The following is a 16,108-nucleotide window of genomic DNA, read 5'->3' as shown; positions in this document are numbered from 1 at the left end:
AGACCCTCCCGTTCCAGGAAAAGTTATTTAAAATACCAAGAACATCACAATGAAAACATTTTTTTGCCCACAGGCTCCATCTTTGGTATATCCTTACCTGCAAATCGAATTTTCTACGTTTCTTCTTTTGGTTGCTACAAAATTATAATTGTTACGAAATTCAAAGAGGGGCAGCACTGAAGTAAGATGTGAAAGGGTTTTTGCCTCAATATTAGGCACAAAAAAAGACGACGACTTAGGAACGTTTTTAGGAACTCTCTTGCTAACTTTAAAAGTTGAAGGTATTTTTCTAACCACAAGACTTTGCTATAAGAAATAGAAAAATAAAAATTTTGAGAAATATATAAATAAATAATACATAAAAAGTAATATAATAATACATAAATATTATAAGAAATGCATAAAAACATAAATATGATTTTTACAAACCTTTGGTTGTTACAAAATTGTGGTTGCTACACAAGTCAGCGTTGCAAAGCTGAACCGTGAACAAAAAAAATAAGTGGAAACTAATTGAGTAGAATTGATAACGCTTTTCGTTCGTAAAATTCAAAGATATTGCAGAAATCTGCAAATAGCCATTTAAAGAAGACATGTTAAAAAAAAGAAGAATTACAATCAAAAGAAGTTGCTATATAGAATAATTTAATTGGTTATCATATATCAAGGGGTGGAGCCAAACAGGGTAATTAATACAACTATGTGATGTTTCAGGATGGGGTTTTCTAATTTTTGAATGGATTGAGCCTGGGAGTTTTTTACGGTATATAAAGCAAAAAAAAAAAAAAAATGAATTTCACATTTGTACTTTACATGATACAAATTAAGTGAGAAAATAATTCTTTTGGAATCAGAAGAAAACAAAGATTGAATGAGGGTCAAAGGGATAAAAAAAGAGAGGGACAACAATAGGATAACAGGTCTTTCCAAAAAGATGCTCTAGTAAGTAAGTCAATTAACTAATAATAACTGGTTCTTAAATCAAATCTTCATTCTATGTGTTTAATTTTGAAGAATTTTAGTAATAAAAATGCTAATGCATAGATTGGATTTTCAGCTATTCAACAATACATACACTTGTGGCTAAGGACGTTTTAGCAATTTGAGTGACAAAGGCGAATCAATGGGAAACCAGCCACGATTCCAGCTAAAGATTTGGCTAACGCTATCCGCTGCACCACCAGAGAGCTCACCCTTTGGTTTAATTCCCATGCAATTTTTTCTCCAGAAGGCTAAGGATTGATAAAGAAGCTTTCTGACTGCCTGGCCGTATTTGAATATTAAAGTTCAAATCAGGTGAACCTCTGTGCTGACTCTAGCTAGTTCTTGAATATACCTAAATGTTAATGAAAATGGACTTATAAATAAAATATTGAATTTAGTTACACAGTGTAATTTTCAAAGGCTTGATTTTAGAAATTTAAAGTGATGCAAAAAACTGTTTTCACAAAAAGCTCGACAATATCATCTTCCCTCTCCAGTGACATAATGAAAAAAAGGAGTAGTGAATGCACATTAGTTTTATGGCTGATGAAATTCGGTTTCTAATGCCCTATCAGTACGCTAAAAATTGAAAACAAAAAGTTCATTTCGTCTTTATAGCAAGCGCTCAAAATGACGAAATAATTTCAAGCACAGTAAAATGTCAGGCACCCTTATAAGTACTTTAGGGGTTAAATTTGTTGTTATCTGTCATTTTAGGCTGAAGGTAATAAAACAAACTAATATATTTGAATTCTGAAGCACACCCTATACATCCACCAATACGATATCGCTGAAAGTCGATATCTGTGGCATCGTGACAAATATAAGATAACAATGTATTTAATCGACAGTTATCACTAAATTATATGTAAAGCATAATCAAATAAGAATTGCTTGAATTTGCAGTTAATGCTGAAGGTGAAAGTAATATGCCCCCACAGTGGATGTTAGAGGCTATAGTACACATGGATAGATAAATTTTCTCAAGATTATTTTGCTTTAACTTGCAATAAGGGATGTATGTAGTGGAAAGGACCCCCCACCCAAAAAAAAAAAAAAATCAAACCTTTTCCAAAGCCCTCGGTATTTCTAATTCAAATTTTCAAATAAGGATTTGTCTTTAAATGCCCCCCCCCCCCCGAGAAAATCCCTGTCTAGATGCCTGGATGTGAGTTTAATTAAATATCAAAGAAAGTATTGTCTGAGAAGCAATTTCTTACTCTAGGCGAGTCACTAGGAAAACAAAACTGTTTTCAGGAGCCAGGTTTGAAGCGTGTTTCGAATCGGATTCAACAAAAATTATTTTCTAGTTCAATGAAAAATCAAAGCGTTTCCATCTTACGGGCCAACGGGTTCCAAGTGTGTTGGATAGGGGTTGTTCAATTTTAGAAAGCGCCAGAATAACATGATTGAACATGGGTCCTGAAAGGCCTAAACAACGGGGCTCAAAACAATAATCTGCAAAACCTGTGTCCACACCGTGTTGGATACGGGGTGGCCTGAAAACGGGGCTTTAAAATGCTTTATACCTGAACGTCATTGTTTATATTCGCCCGATCAATTTTAGATTTTAGAGCATATTATCCCTGAGCGTAGTAACCGAGAGCGAATGAAGCACCGTACCAAGTATTGCCTTCAAAAACTAATTTACCTTATACATTAAAACAGATGGAAAGGGCGGAGTCCAGTATTTTTGTTCTGGGGATTGGGGAAGCGGAGGGTAGTAAAAGAACTGTTGCTTGAGGTTAAATACTTTTATCCTGAATTTATGTTTATAGGTCTAGTAAAATTCAATTAACCACATTAGAAATTGATTTAACGTGAAAAATTAACCAGAAACTTAAAAGGAAGAAAATAAAATTTCAATTAGTGGCTGTGACATATAAACATTTCAATGGGAGGATTTAAAATTGTTTCTCCTAGACAAGTATACAGCAATTGTAAAAATTCAACATTTGACTCATAGTATTCTAAATTCAGCGAAAAACGCTTCGTGGATCAGAGCCACCATCTTTTAATTTCCATTGATTTATCTACATAATAATAATTTGATGCTGAATGGCACGGTTGTAAGTTCTAAATTGAAAAAGTAAAATAAAAACCTTCGCTAAAAATTAACTTACTTTTGAACCTTATTGCTTATCTTCGCTAGAGCAGTTGCAGGTTGAGAGTCGTCAGGAAGGGGAACTGGGCAGGAGAGGATAAGCTCTTGTTTCGGCAAACCTAGTTCATCGGCGGCCTTCTGAGAATCCATGAGTGTTAACACCTTCAAGAAAGATTCAGAAATTCAAGTCTTCTTCTTCTTAAATGGGTTAAAAGTAAAACGGTTTGCATAATCCCGTCATCGGAATCAAATTCCGAGCCCTGCAGTGTGTTGCTGTAGCTAAGTTCAAACTCAAGGTCCGGTATTACCAAACTAAGATGAGTCCTGTTGCACTACTACAGGGCATTCAAGATTCTCAAGTGTACTGATCGCAATATTCTTATACTCTTTCATAGTCAAATAATTCTTTTGGGAGGATATCACATTTTTAGCCCTAAGGTAAAACAGTTCATAGTAACCAGAAATTTGAAAACATGTTTCTAAAGAAAACTATCTATTGAGAAAAAATTGCCATTTGTAGCATATTCAGGAATACTAATTATTATTTTCCTTAGTCATAACAGTAAAATGTTTTTTGAAAACAAACTTATAGGAATTTTTTAAAAAGAAACCCCTGGAACCCCTTGAGAATGACATCACAGGAAAACTGACACAATGAAATTGAAAATGCAAACCTTAAAATGACATCACAGCAGTTTTTAGCACTTTCAAAAAAGGTTCCTATTCTAATTAAACTGCCTCGGTGTTTCAATAGCCGTTCTTGAAACATTGGTACAAAGAGTCAAACTTTAGCGCAAAGAGCAAGGTATTGGAGAGGGGGATAACCCCTTCATGTATTGAATAATTTCTGCTCGTTTTGAGTTTTAATGTTGTAATGAAAAATACCCCCCCCCCCCCCGACAGTTCCATCTTAGCGGAAAATCTCGTAAAATTTCTTCTAGACGATTCAGCCTGAAAAATTCTTCTTAGCACACTTTAATTTGAAGAAGACTTTAATGTCTAGTCTTTTTCTCGATCACTCCAGAAATCCATCCTTCCGTTAAAATTTTTCCCGGAAATTCAAAAAGCTGAAAGTAGCTCCAGGATCATTCCCCCGGAACAACTCCACACGCAAAATTAATTAGCAAAGAGAAAGTAAGACAACTCAAAAGACATTTCGTATTGGAATTCTACTAAACCCTCCTGGTGTAAAATTTCCCCTGAAAAGTTCAACCCCCAGAAACTTCCCTCTCCCGAAAAACTCTCCCTATGGAAATCTACACCAAGTATAGAATATCTCCCCCCACCCCGTAAAGTGTATGCATACTTCCCTATAACAAATACTATACGCAAGCAATGGCAAATTTCATAACATTTAGGCCTTTCCCCACGGACAGTGGTCGTTTTACGCCTAAGACATAATTATTGGATCTTTCAACTATGCTGGACAAAATGACTATGCCAGAATTTTAATCGGATAAGTTTGGGGAAAAAGGGAGGAGAAATGGGGCTAGCTATCCTCCAATCTTCTCGGTGACTTAAAAAGGGCACTAGAGCTTTCAATTTCTGTTCGTATGCACACTCTCCCGATCTTCTAGGATCAATATTTCGATACTATCACCCCTGGAAAAAACCACACCTGATGGTCTGGGTTTCATTAAGATTCCTCTACTCTTATGGGATATTTTCCCTTATTTCAAAAATCAGGCAAATTGTCTCAGGCTCGTAGCTTTTGATGGCCAACATTACATTTAATGAATCTTATACATTTAGAATCAGCATAATAAGCTGATTCTTTTTGATACATGTTAAATTATTCCGTTTATTAGAGTTTCGGTTACATTTGAGCTGAGTCGCTCCTTACTTACAGTTCACTACAACGAACTGTTTGATTTATACCACCTCCTCAGTTTATCCCTTTTCGTGCTTTACTTACGAGCTTAGTTCCTCTTTAGAATTTTAATTGCTTTTAATCTTTTTGACATGTTAACTTCTGTGATATATGTTTTTCTGTAAACAATCATTTATATTTCTTTTTTATTGAGTTAGTTTTTAAGGTTAACCTTGAACAACGAATCCGGTCCATCTCGGATAGTGATAGCAATCTTTTGGAAATAATTCTCATCTTATGTTTCAAGTGCAAAAGACACATGTAAAAGAGAGAAAAAATAAAAATAATGCAGATTTAGAGAGCAAAATAGGAGAATAGGAACTGAAAAACCAAGAAGAAATAAAAGGACTTTTATTTTTGAAACAACAATAGGACATATTTTTCTTTTTTTCGGATTTTCATATTTTCAGATATTTGTAAATTTCTTTTACAAATATATGTAAAAGTAAATATATTTTACATATATATGTTACACAAATATATTTTCATTTTCATTTTAAAATTGATTTCCAATTTTCTTGTTTTTTTTTTAATGCCTGAAGTGTCATAATGTGCGCCAGAGCATGTCATTGGGCGGGCACATTGTGCCACGCTGGTCTCAACTGCTAGGAGTCATGAGAAGATATGCTATTGAGGATTTTTCATTAAGTTATAATGATCGATTCTAGTGTAAACGGATATTTTTGCAGGAAAATGCCAGAAAAATGCTATAGGCTGATAATTCACGCCATAGGGTGCCATGTGCCAGGCATTGAGTGTCAAAGGAATGACACAAGCCCGCAATAGGGTGCCACGGTGGCGTGAATTGACATGGTGAATCACGAGGGGTGGGTTGAGAAAACACGAATCGATGGATTTAAAGCGTGATTTTTATCATGAAAATATCTGAAAAATGCCTTAGGAATGATGAGGGTAGGTGTCTCTACTACTTATTACTTATTAGTGTCTTAGTGTTATATAGTGTCTCTACTGCTTACTAGCGAGAAACCGTAATGTGAAGTTGTCATTTTTTCTTATTATTACTATTGTCAGTAATAAGGCTTTCCCTGCATAAAACGTAATACTTAAGGCTCATTCAAAATGGGACATTGTTAATAACAAGATTTAAATTAAAACAATGTAGCACACAGGTACGTCAGATAGAGCAGTAGAAACGAGGCATTTTTATTAAAACCTCTCGGAGATATTTCTTAATACGGCTTAAATTTACCTCTAATAACACCCCCCCCCCCCTCTACCCCACCTTTCTTTAATTCACGCTTTTTTGCTTATATTTTATCCTATATGAGCTTATTTCACGTTTTGTATTTCCGTTTGTTGAGATTCAGTTCTTTTTTTCTGTTATTTCTTGATTTTATATTTTTTTTAACTTGTATGTAAAAAAAAAAATGTCTGTGTCTTTTAGATTTCTTGTTCCGGGATGAATCTTTCCATACATGAGCAATGAAATATCTAAAGCCAATGCTATGTAACATCTCACTCATTCAATACCTGACTTAAACTTTCTATGTCATCTTATACCACTAATACAATATAGCACGCAGTGTGTCCAATAGACTAAAAATCAATAGCCTAGCTGGATAGTTACACGACTCGGAGACGATGGTTAGGAGACACGCAATCAATTTTATCGTTCTAAAAAGCGTGAAGGGAATTCCCTGAGTGTAGGAAACACCTTGTCACGTTGAAGGTATTCCCCGAATCCAAATAATATGAACAGTTTGCTGGTTCGGCTGTCTAGCGCACAGTTCCATTGGAAGAAATCTCTATCGAATCTTAAAGCGGACAAAAATCTTTGGATTATAGAAGCTCCCTGAGGAGAAAATCCTGAAGAAAATGAAATCTGCAAGAAAAAACCTCTTAAGGAAAAATGCCTTGAAAAAAAAGAAATTCTGAAGAAAAAATCTCAAAGTATTATGTAACATCCCAAGTGTACACCGTCATTATGTAAAATCCACGTGTGCACCACCATTATGTTATAAGTAATACGCCATTACGTATCACTTACCGTGTGTTTCGTCATTAAGTAACACGCACAAGTGCGCCCTCCCCACTTACAACTAGGGTTCATACATAATAAACCATACATAATAAATCTACCAAGTCACGCAAGATAATATCATCCTCCTCATAGATACACACTCCCAGTTATACAGGCATCCCCGCTTGACTAGCGGACCTCGAGATCTAACACGCCACGCGAGATTAACAAACAGGTGGGTTATACCGTTATAGGTTCACTATAGTATTGCGTAGGACCCAGGTGTTCGTAATAACATCCAGAGGGACTAGTGGCTCCAGTAATATATCCCCTATCTGACCATTTCAAACCATAGGGTCACCACTACCTTCCCGGCCGATGAAACATTCCTAAAAATTGTTAGCTAACTTTTGTAAATTATCTTTCCACGTGCTTGCAGAAAACTGGTAGACAGTATTGTTAGTTAACAGTTGGAAAGTCGAAGAAAGCTTATAATTTCTCTCCTATGCTTGTTTCGGTCATTTTATAAGAGCTGAAAACTAAATACATACGCTATTTTTAACCAAGTGCCCTGAAATGGGGGGGGGGGGGCTGATACCCCCTGAAAAAATCATCAGTGTTATTTCTGACTCTTTAAACTCTTTTTCTTGTTATTTGGAAAATACTGTATGCTTTGTATATTGTGGAAGAGTTTATTTTGATAATCTAGATGCAAAAAATGTCGTTTGATTGAGTTCAACAGCCCCATCAACCGTTTTTTGGAAGCTTCAAATTCATGCCCCAAGCCCTTCCTAACATTTTGAATAGATACACTTTTGACAACCTAAGTCCACATAGTATCTTTTGATACAGTTCAACATTACCCCAATCTTCCCTGAAAGTTTTACCTTATCCACCTAAGCCATTCCTGAGATATTGCAGATACGCCCTTTTAACAACCTGAACGTACTTAGAGTTGTTTTTTTAGCTCAACATTTTTCAATAGTTTCAATTAAATCCTTCCTTGGATATTACAGATTGGACCTTTTGCGAATCTGGATAAAAATAGTGTCTTTTGATTTAGTTCAGCTTCCCTCATGATTTTAACTGGAATTTTCGACTTAATATCCTTAGCCGTTCCTGAGATTGTGGAGATATACCCTTATGACAACCTGGATTCACATAGTGTCTTTTGATTTAATTCAACGATCCTCTCGGCCGTTTCTAAACATTTTACCCTTCGCTGTTAGTAGAGTGATAAAGGTACCATACTTGAGGATCGCCCACCTTAACTATAGCAGGAGGCCTAGTTTCTGAATAGTTATATTCAGTATAGTATTTGGTCATAAAATGGACCATAAGTTACCACAGTATTTATATGATGGTAAGACAGCTAATATTATTGATATGCTATTGTAAACCGAAGATTGGCAGGACCAATACAAGGTATTAGGGTACAAAGGAGTGCTATTATTGATGTAAAAAAAAAATCATTATCTAGTTGGGTCTAGGGTTAATTTAAAGCTGAAATTTTGGAAGGATAACTACCTTCCGGGAAGCCATGAAGTAAGTAGACTCCAGGATTAAGGGAAGCTTTCCAGGAAGAATTGAAAACTAAACTGGAAAGTTTAAAACTTGACAATATAGAAGATGGATGGAATAATTTTAGGAAAATAATTTGTGAATTTGTTGATGGTGTCTTAGGGATGAAAGTTAGGAACGCAGCTAAGAATATTATTGAAAATACTTTGTGTTTAATAGAGAGGAGTAGGGGTAGATGATAGATCATACGAAAATAAGAGGAATGTAAAGAAATTGGAGAAAGCATTAAAATATGAATAAAGTAGGTGTGAAGTGAAGAACATGAAAAAAAAGTACCAACGATCGGGAAGATGCTAAACCGGGATAAATTATGCACTAGCATAATTAACGTGTTATTCTTCAGTTTTAAGTCAAAGAGTGGTAAATTAGCAGTTTTAATTGAATTAAGGAATTTCACGTAATTACACACAGGAAAAAGCCTTCGGCTTTTTTTTTAGTAGAACTAGTAAATAACGGACTACCCTGGGCACCGTTTAAAGTATTTAACTATAACATCATTTAGAGTTATTACCTACGATCATGACATTATTCATCATCTTGTATCCAAAGATGCGCCTTTCTTAAAAAAAAAGATTTTATTTTAAACATTGTGTTTAATTAATTATAAAAGCGAGTAGATGCAACAATTTGTTTTTAAGGGAGCCCTTAAACAGCTCTACATGATGTTCTAATGCCCCACTAGCACCAGCGGGAAAAAACGGAAAAAAGAGGAAACATACGTGCTTCCCATGCAAAAAAGTGATTTTTTCTTTGTTTTCAAACCAAGGGACTGTAAGTTTCATTTATAGGGTTTTCGACCATGTCAACTCCATTGGTGCACTTTTAATTTCAAAACTAAATTGGATTGAAAATAATTCATTTCGAGTTAAAACTGGCCGAGGTTCGGTCCTTTACTCCCGCTGCAATCATAATAGCCACATTTAGGTTAGTGTAAAACTTGAAAGGCTCTTGTAAGTAGGTCTATACGCCTTATTAGAAGTCTCAGACAAGAGTCAATTCAACTCCTGTAAGACTTAACCCTCTTACAACTACTATGACCAGGACTATTAAAGATGCATTTTTAGTGACCTTTGCAAGCATAGTTTGATTTATTACGTACCCAACCTCCTGCTTATTAGTTCAAGTTTCTCTACCCTATAGACTAATCTGCATTTATTAACATCTAGTTATGAACTTCTATGACTTGGGGTTAATAACGACAGAGTTTCTTGTCTACCCGTGGCAGAGCCATACCTGATTTATCTGTTGCAACTGCAAATTTATTGTCCAGATAAGCTAGTAATCGAGTAGAAACGGTAGAACAGACTGCAGCAGACTTACCGCGCTAAAGTACAGTTATAGCAAGCGTTTAATCTATTAATTGTATTGTTCCCTGGCTATGCCCAGGCGTTGTAAATTTCACCCCTTTAGGACTCGCTGTCTAAAACTTAGCAGTTAAAGGTTCGTTTATAAACCCTTTGAAATTGTTTTAATTGCCTGTTGTTTTCCAAAAATAATTTTATTTTTCGACAAAATATTCTGTTTAAAAATGAGTATAAGTCGTTTGCTTCATTTTCTACTGTGGCCGGCACTTACCCCCCGGAAAATCCCCCCATGGAAAATACCTCTCCACGGAAAATACCCCCATGTGGAAAATAAGGCATTCCAAATTTGAGAATTTTATTTGACTTTTGTTCTTTATTTTCCGTAGGGGGAAGAAATTTTGGTACTCGTGTATTTTACGCCACTCACTCAAATTACTCTTTAATTTTCTTTAAAAAACTTGTTAAAATACTTTAATAAATACTGTAAGCAATTAAATAAAAAAAAACTTTTTCAACTGAAAGTAAGGAGCAACATCAAACCTTAAAACGAAATTATTAAGAGGGTTGCCTCCTCCTCAAGACCTCTTTCTTTGCGCTAAAGCTTTTTCCTATAGAATTTTAAATAAAGCTTATTATTCAAATTAAACGGCCATTGGTTTTCTGGAATCGTTCTTAAAGAATTATGACACAAAGTCAAAACTATAGCGTAAAGAGTAAGGTCTTATGGAAGGGGTAACTCCTTTCATTCCGTTCTTTTTAAGTTTTGATGTTTCTCTTTACTTCCAGTTGAAAAAACTTGTTTTTTAATTGAATTTCTGATCATTTTTAAATAATGCTGGGAAATCCTGGTCTCTCTCCATGAAAAATTCTCGTTCTTGTGTATTATACGCCACTCACTCAAGTTTACGCTGAGTAAAACTCGAGAAAAAACCGGTTTCTTAGTTAGTTACTTTCAGCTTAGTCTGAGACGATACCCACAAGACCTTTCTCTTCACTCTAAGCTTTTGACTAAGAGATATCAAATATTCTTTTCTATGAAAAAGACTATGTCAATAAAAAATGAACAGAAATTAATTTAAAAACTTTTTCCACAAAACAAGTTTGTCAAAGAATAGTACAGAGCCTCATTAAGCCAAAAATTAGTAAAAATAAATTCAAATAATTTTCTAAGCGTAAAACTACCACAAATCACCATCAATAAATGAATTAATCCTAAAACGAACAGAAATTTAATAAATAACGGATTCAAACTCAAAGCGAGCAAAAATAAACATGAGTAGGGCTGAGAACCCCCAGACCTCCTCATGACCAGAGCATAATTTGTACTTTACTGAAAATAAAATATATTTTAATGCTTTCACTTTTTTTTAGTTCAATAAATAAAGATGTATTAAGACTACAATGAATAAATATACATTAAACTGACAATACACGGTCATTTCTCTTTTTTGTTTTTAGTGAAGTGCAAATTCTGTTCTGGTCTTGAGAAGACGTGGGTGTTGTCAGCCCTATTCCTTCAAATATTTGCTTGTTTTGAGTTAGAGTAGGCTATCTATAGTCATTTCTTTTGGCTTTTGGTTTCATTTATTTATTAATGATGATGATTTCCGGTAGTTTTACACTTGGAAGATAAAAAGAAAAAAAATCGTTGAATTTGAAAGCACTTCCGTCCGTAAAAACTTAAACAATAAGAATTTGATGGTTCCCAACAGCCAACTATCGTTTCAAAGGAAAGCTAAACCTTCTCAAACTTTTTGATACCATTTGTTTTTAGCCTAATTTTGATGATTGTTCGCCTACATTTTATTTCTTCTTCTTTTTTTCTTTTTTTTTGCGCCCGCTACTGCCAAAAATTGCAAAAGCTCAGAAGGAAGTCTTTTCAATAAAAATGGATTTGTGTTTTTTTTTGTTTTTTTTTTACAAGTTTTTAAGATACTTTTGGTGTGTAAATACCTATTTCCACGTTCCTTGGCACTTTTCAACGAAACTATAAAAAAAAACTCAAAACAAAAATTTCAAATTAGAAACCTGATTTTCCGCTGGAAAAATTATTTGAGATTGGCAAAATTAGTATAGTATTAAGCATCTGATATCAGTTTCTGAAAAACAGAGTTATAAAGCTAGAAAAACGAGCAAAGAAATACCAAATAATAGATGGCACTAGTGATTTCTTATTGACACTAGAGCCTCAAATCATGAAGAAAAAACAAAACATCCCACTCTAATGAAAAAACGCACCAAAGGACTACTTACATCATCTTTAACTACCAAAACACCATGAACCAAACAAGGTCTTTTCGGATCGGGTGGATTCATTTCATACTTTTGTTTGCACTTCATTAAAAGCCCTTGATCAATCACAGCATGGACAGGCAGAGCGGTTTTAATAACTGCTGTCTCACCATTAGCTGGCATAAAACAATCTATACCCAATTCCTGAAAGATTTAGAAGTCCTTTAATTATCAATGCATTCGACAAAAATAAAGAATACAAAGAAAAACAGGAAATGAAAATGAACAAACAAGCCAAAGGAGGGCGATTTTTAGCCTGTGGGGGGAAAACACAAAGACAAAGCAGATGTTTTGACAAAAACCTCCGCTAAGCCGTTCTCAGCGGTCGAAAAAAAGGGGAAAAGGAAAGATGGCATATATAAAGAAAAAAAAATAACTTATTGCAGTAAACCATACCACGAAAGAGAAATTAATAAATAAAACACAACCCAAAACCATCCTCGTTTGGTATCTTAATTATTTTTTTCTTCATATTCGTCCTTTCTTTGCCAAGCGTCATGTATAGCTAGTTCAGTCTCAGGACGTATTTATAATAAGCTCAGAAACGCCACCGTAGAAGGAGTGCCCTATGACAGAAGGACGCCAAGTGAAACGGTAGTGATAATGTAATGCAATTTATATTGTATTGTAATAGAATATAAAGTAGTGTAATTAAATATAATGTCATATAATAATAAAGTAATGTATTTGATAATGTAATTGGTTGTAGAAGACTTTAAAATAAAACATGTTCAGTACATACTACTAAAACTTAATGATTAATTGATAAGGGGGAGATTTAAAATTTGCTTGATTTTATACACGAATATTTATGTTTGTTTTAGACTTAAATGTTTTAGTACTACTGAAAGGAAGTGCAAAAAAAAAAAAAAAACGGAAAAACTCTCATTCAGCCATTAAATACAGCTCCTTGGCTTAGATTAACCTAACTTCATAGTTTTTTTCTACTACAAAAAGTTTAGCTATTTATGTATCCCTTCAATAAGAACTTCATATGCTCCTGGGGCATATCTTACAGCCCTTGACCCCGGATTTTGCGAGTTTGTTTCCACCCTGAAGGCCTTGTTATATGATCTTTAGACTATTTTGAATAAAATGGTTGCCTCAAAATTTTTATTGGACGCATTTTGGATAAAGGACGCGATGGGGGGTAGGGGCTAGTTCCCTCCGATCACTTTTGACTCTTAAAAAGGCCTCTATAACGATTAATATCTGATCAATTCATTGAAGAATGATATTCTTTTTGCCGTACATTTTTTGGTTTTTCTTTTTGTTTTCGATACTTCACTCCTCGAAAGTGACATTGTATATATTAAAAGCCATAAACAAATTATTATTATATTAAATACATAAGGATAAAATTTCTGGTAATTCGAAAACAATTAATATTCTAAATAATGATTTGAAAAGAATAGCGTTATATATGCTTCAAAATGTTAGTAAATTCGTCAATAATGTACATTCTTGGTCTGTCAAAGGAGCGGAATAAGATCCAAGCCTGTCCAAAACACACAAAGTGCAGCTTTCAGGCTGTATTTCTTATTTTCCCAAGAGGACCTTTGGATTGAACTTAGGGGGTAATCTTAGTCTATGTACGGATACGAAACAACAAAAAACCTGGTTGGATTGTTGTAAACCATCCAAAGTTATTAGATCTCATACCTTCAGCGCAGAATGTATCTGCCTTTATATTACTGCACAAAATTCTTTATTGTAAGCAAAATGTAGAGCTTGTCTTTTCCACCATTTCCAAACCATTTTTTTTCTTGAAAAACAAAACAGACAAAAAACATACCTAAATAGGGAAAAAACGAGGTCGGGATTGTTATTGCAATTTAAGGTAGTTAGATCTCTTCAGCACAAAAAGTACCTGCCTTTATGGGATATCTTGCTTTATTTCCGATATCCCATCACTATAAAGTGAAAACAAAAACACAGTTCAATTGGTCAAAACAGTCAGTGAACTTAAAAAGAAGCTCGGGCATTTCACAATCAAACGTTTTTGGGACACACAGAAAGGTTTTTTTTATAGACGTTTGGTTTTTAATTATACACTACTAGAGCGTAAGAAAAAAGGAGACAGTTCACGTCATATGGAGGGCTACCACTGCCAACCATCAAGAAAATTAAATGCAATCTAACGGCATTTTGTTGGTAAAACTCTCTGAGCTTGTGACAAGCCTAGACAGTCAAACCAATGAAATAAACACAGAGCGTAAGCTAAATATTGGTCAACCAATATCTAATTCATTTTTGTTAGCCCAACTGTCTTATATTATAAATAGGTTCATTCGCCTAGCACTCTAGTGAGACAGGCCCTTTTAGGCTTTTGACACTTATTCCCCTTACAATTCCAGGCAATTTGTTGGTCAACTAACATTGAATTAAGTTTTATTAGTGCAAAAGTCTAAGTTTATGAATTGAATGAATCGCCTTATCTGACACTCAATGCAAATGGGCCTAATTTGGCTTTGGACGCTTGTTTGCCTGTCATTCCATGCAAATTAACGGTGCTGAGTGAATTCTAAATTCTTGGTCAAAATGCCTAAGACCATTGGTAGGCGTGCCTTGTTTACCTCTCATTCCAGGCAATCTAACGGCCCTATGTCAATTTTAAATTCCTGGTCAACCTGCCTGAGACTCTGGGCGGGCGTGCCTTTCTAAAATTGGACAAGTATTTGTCCAATAAGAGTCATACTTAATCCCACCGTTTACCCGTGCCATTTAACCAAACACTTGGAAAATTATAGTCTCTACGACTATCTTAATTATGGGACTATCTACCTTAGTTCTACCCTAGGAATTATGCATGGACGGATGATAGATAGAAATTTTTTTTAACAAATGAACTGATATCATTTTTATGCAATCCTAATAAGGGCTTTTGCCGGATTTGCCTCTCACTCAATCGGACTATCTGTCTTGGCTTTTTCTACAATTAGCCATGGCTTGATGCCCACAACTACTTGATTTTAATTCAACTTAATTTAAGATTTAAGATTTTAATTTAACTAGTATAAAGTACGAACTGATTACAATATGAAACAAATTAGTATATCAATTATATAATAGAACTTAATAAAAAAATATATATATTAAACTTAGTGTATCAAACATAATATAGAACATGAAACTGATTACAAGATTTACAAATTACTAAGATGAGCAAATAAAAAAAAAAAAAAAATCATCCAAACACATTAAACAGTGAAGTTTTTGTTTTTAACAATGCGGAGGCATCAGTTTTATCACTCAAATCTCTAGTATGTGTTATTTTGTTCCGTACTCTAAGGCGTTCCTTTTTTTGGTAGGAATCAAAATATTGTGTTAACATAGCCCTTTCCATCAGCTTTCTAATAATTCTTTTAAAAATCACGGAGGCTAGTGCAGGACTGTGACCAAAATTAAAATTATTTAACCAAAATAATTTTTCTAAGACTATAAATGAGGGTCTCAGACAATCTTGACAAGAGCCACCGTATCAAATTAGACAGAGCCACTATATCAATTAGAAAAATTAGTAGGGGTGTAGAGGTAATGGCCCTTTGAGGCTTCAGACACGATCTAGTTCGTATAATCCACAGCAAATTACAATTATGACATAAAAAAGCCGTCGTTGAATAGTTATTATTAATAGTTATTATTTGTCCAATGGAAAGATTCATATTTTCACTTATTTATTTCTAGTCCTCCGATTTTTATGTAGTTTGGTTTTAGCCCTTTTTTAGACAGTGGCAACTCTGTCAAGCTGTACTCTAAAAGCATTTCCTGCTATATAATTAGGTAAGAGTCTTACCGTTTGAATTTGCTTTTTCAAAAAGTCCATCTTTTTCCCTTCACCATGAACAAGTAGCACATTTTTTGGTTGGCAGTACTGTATCAACTGCATGATTCCCTTAGCATCTGCGTGAGCAGAAAACGACATGTACTGCAATGAGAACAGAAAAATAATGATGATCAACAGCACAAACTAAAAAGAAACACAAAATAAT

General features: G+C 34.4%; 2 protein-coding genes across 6 annotated transcripts in view; one reads left to right on the top strand and one right to left on the bottom strand.

Annotated features, from left to right (window-relative positions):
• Window positions 1-16,108, top strand: part of LOC136026632 (integrator complex subunit 11-like) — an 87,542-nt gene that overhangs the window by 50,482 nt on the left and 20,952 nt on the right. The window lies entirely within an intron of this gene.
• The window catches only part of LOC136026633 (integrator complex subunit 11-like), a 51,356-nt gene continuing 38,330 nt past the window's right edge, over window positions 3,083-16,108 (bottom strand). The window contains exons 10-12 of one of the 3 annotated variants that reach the window (XM_065703362.1): window positions 15,913-16,044; window positions 12,078-12,260; window positions 3,083-3,250 (exon numbers count right to left, since the gene is read on the bottom strand). In XM_065703362.1, the coding sequence (XP_065559434.1) occupies window positions 3,104-3,250; window positions 12,078-12,260; window positions 15,913-16,044 (462 nt within the window). In that variant the 3' untranslated portion in view covers window positions 3,083-3,103. The remainder of the gene's footprint in view (window positions 3,251-12,077; window positions 12,261-15,912; window positions 16,045-16,108) is intronic. The other 2 variants (XM_065703363.1, XM_065703364.1) reach the window with 2 other exon arrangements.

Source organism: Artemia franciscana, chromosome 4 (genome assembly GCF_032884065.1).
Source record: "Artemia franciscana chromosome 4, ASM3288406v1, whole genome shotgun sequence".
Taxonomy (NCBI): domain Eukaryota; kingdom Metazoa; phylum Arthropoda; class Branchiopoda; order Anostraca; family Artemiidae; genus Artemia; species Artemia franciscana.
Note: the sequence above shows the minus strand (reverse complement) of the source record. Positions and strands in the feature narration are given on the sequence as shown.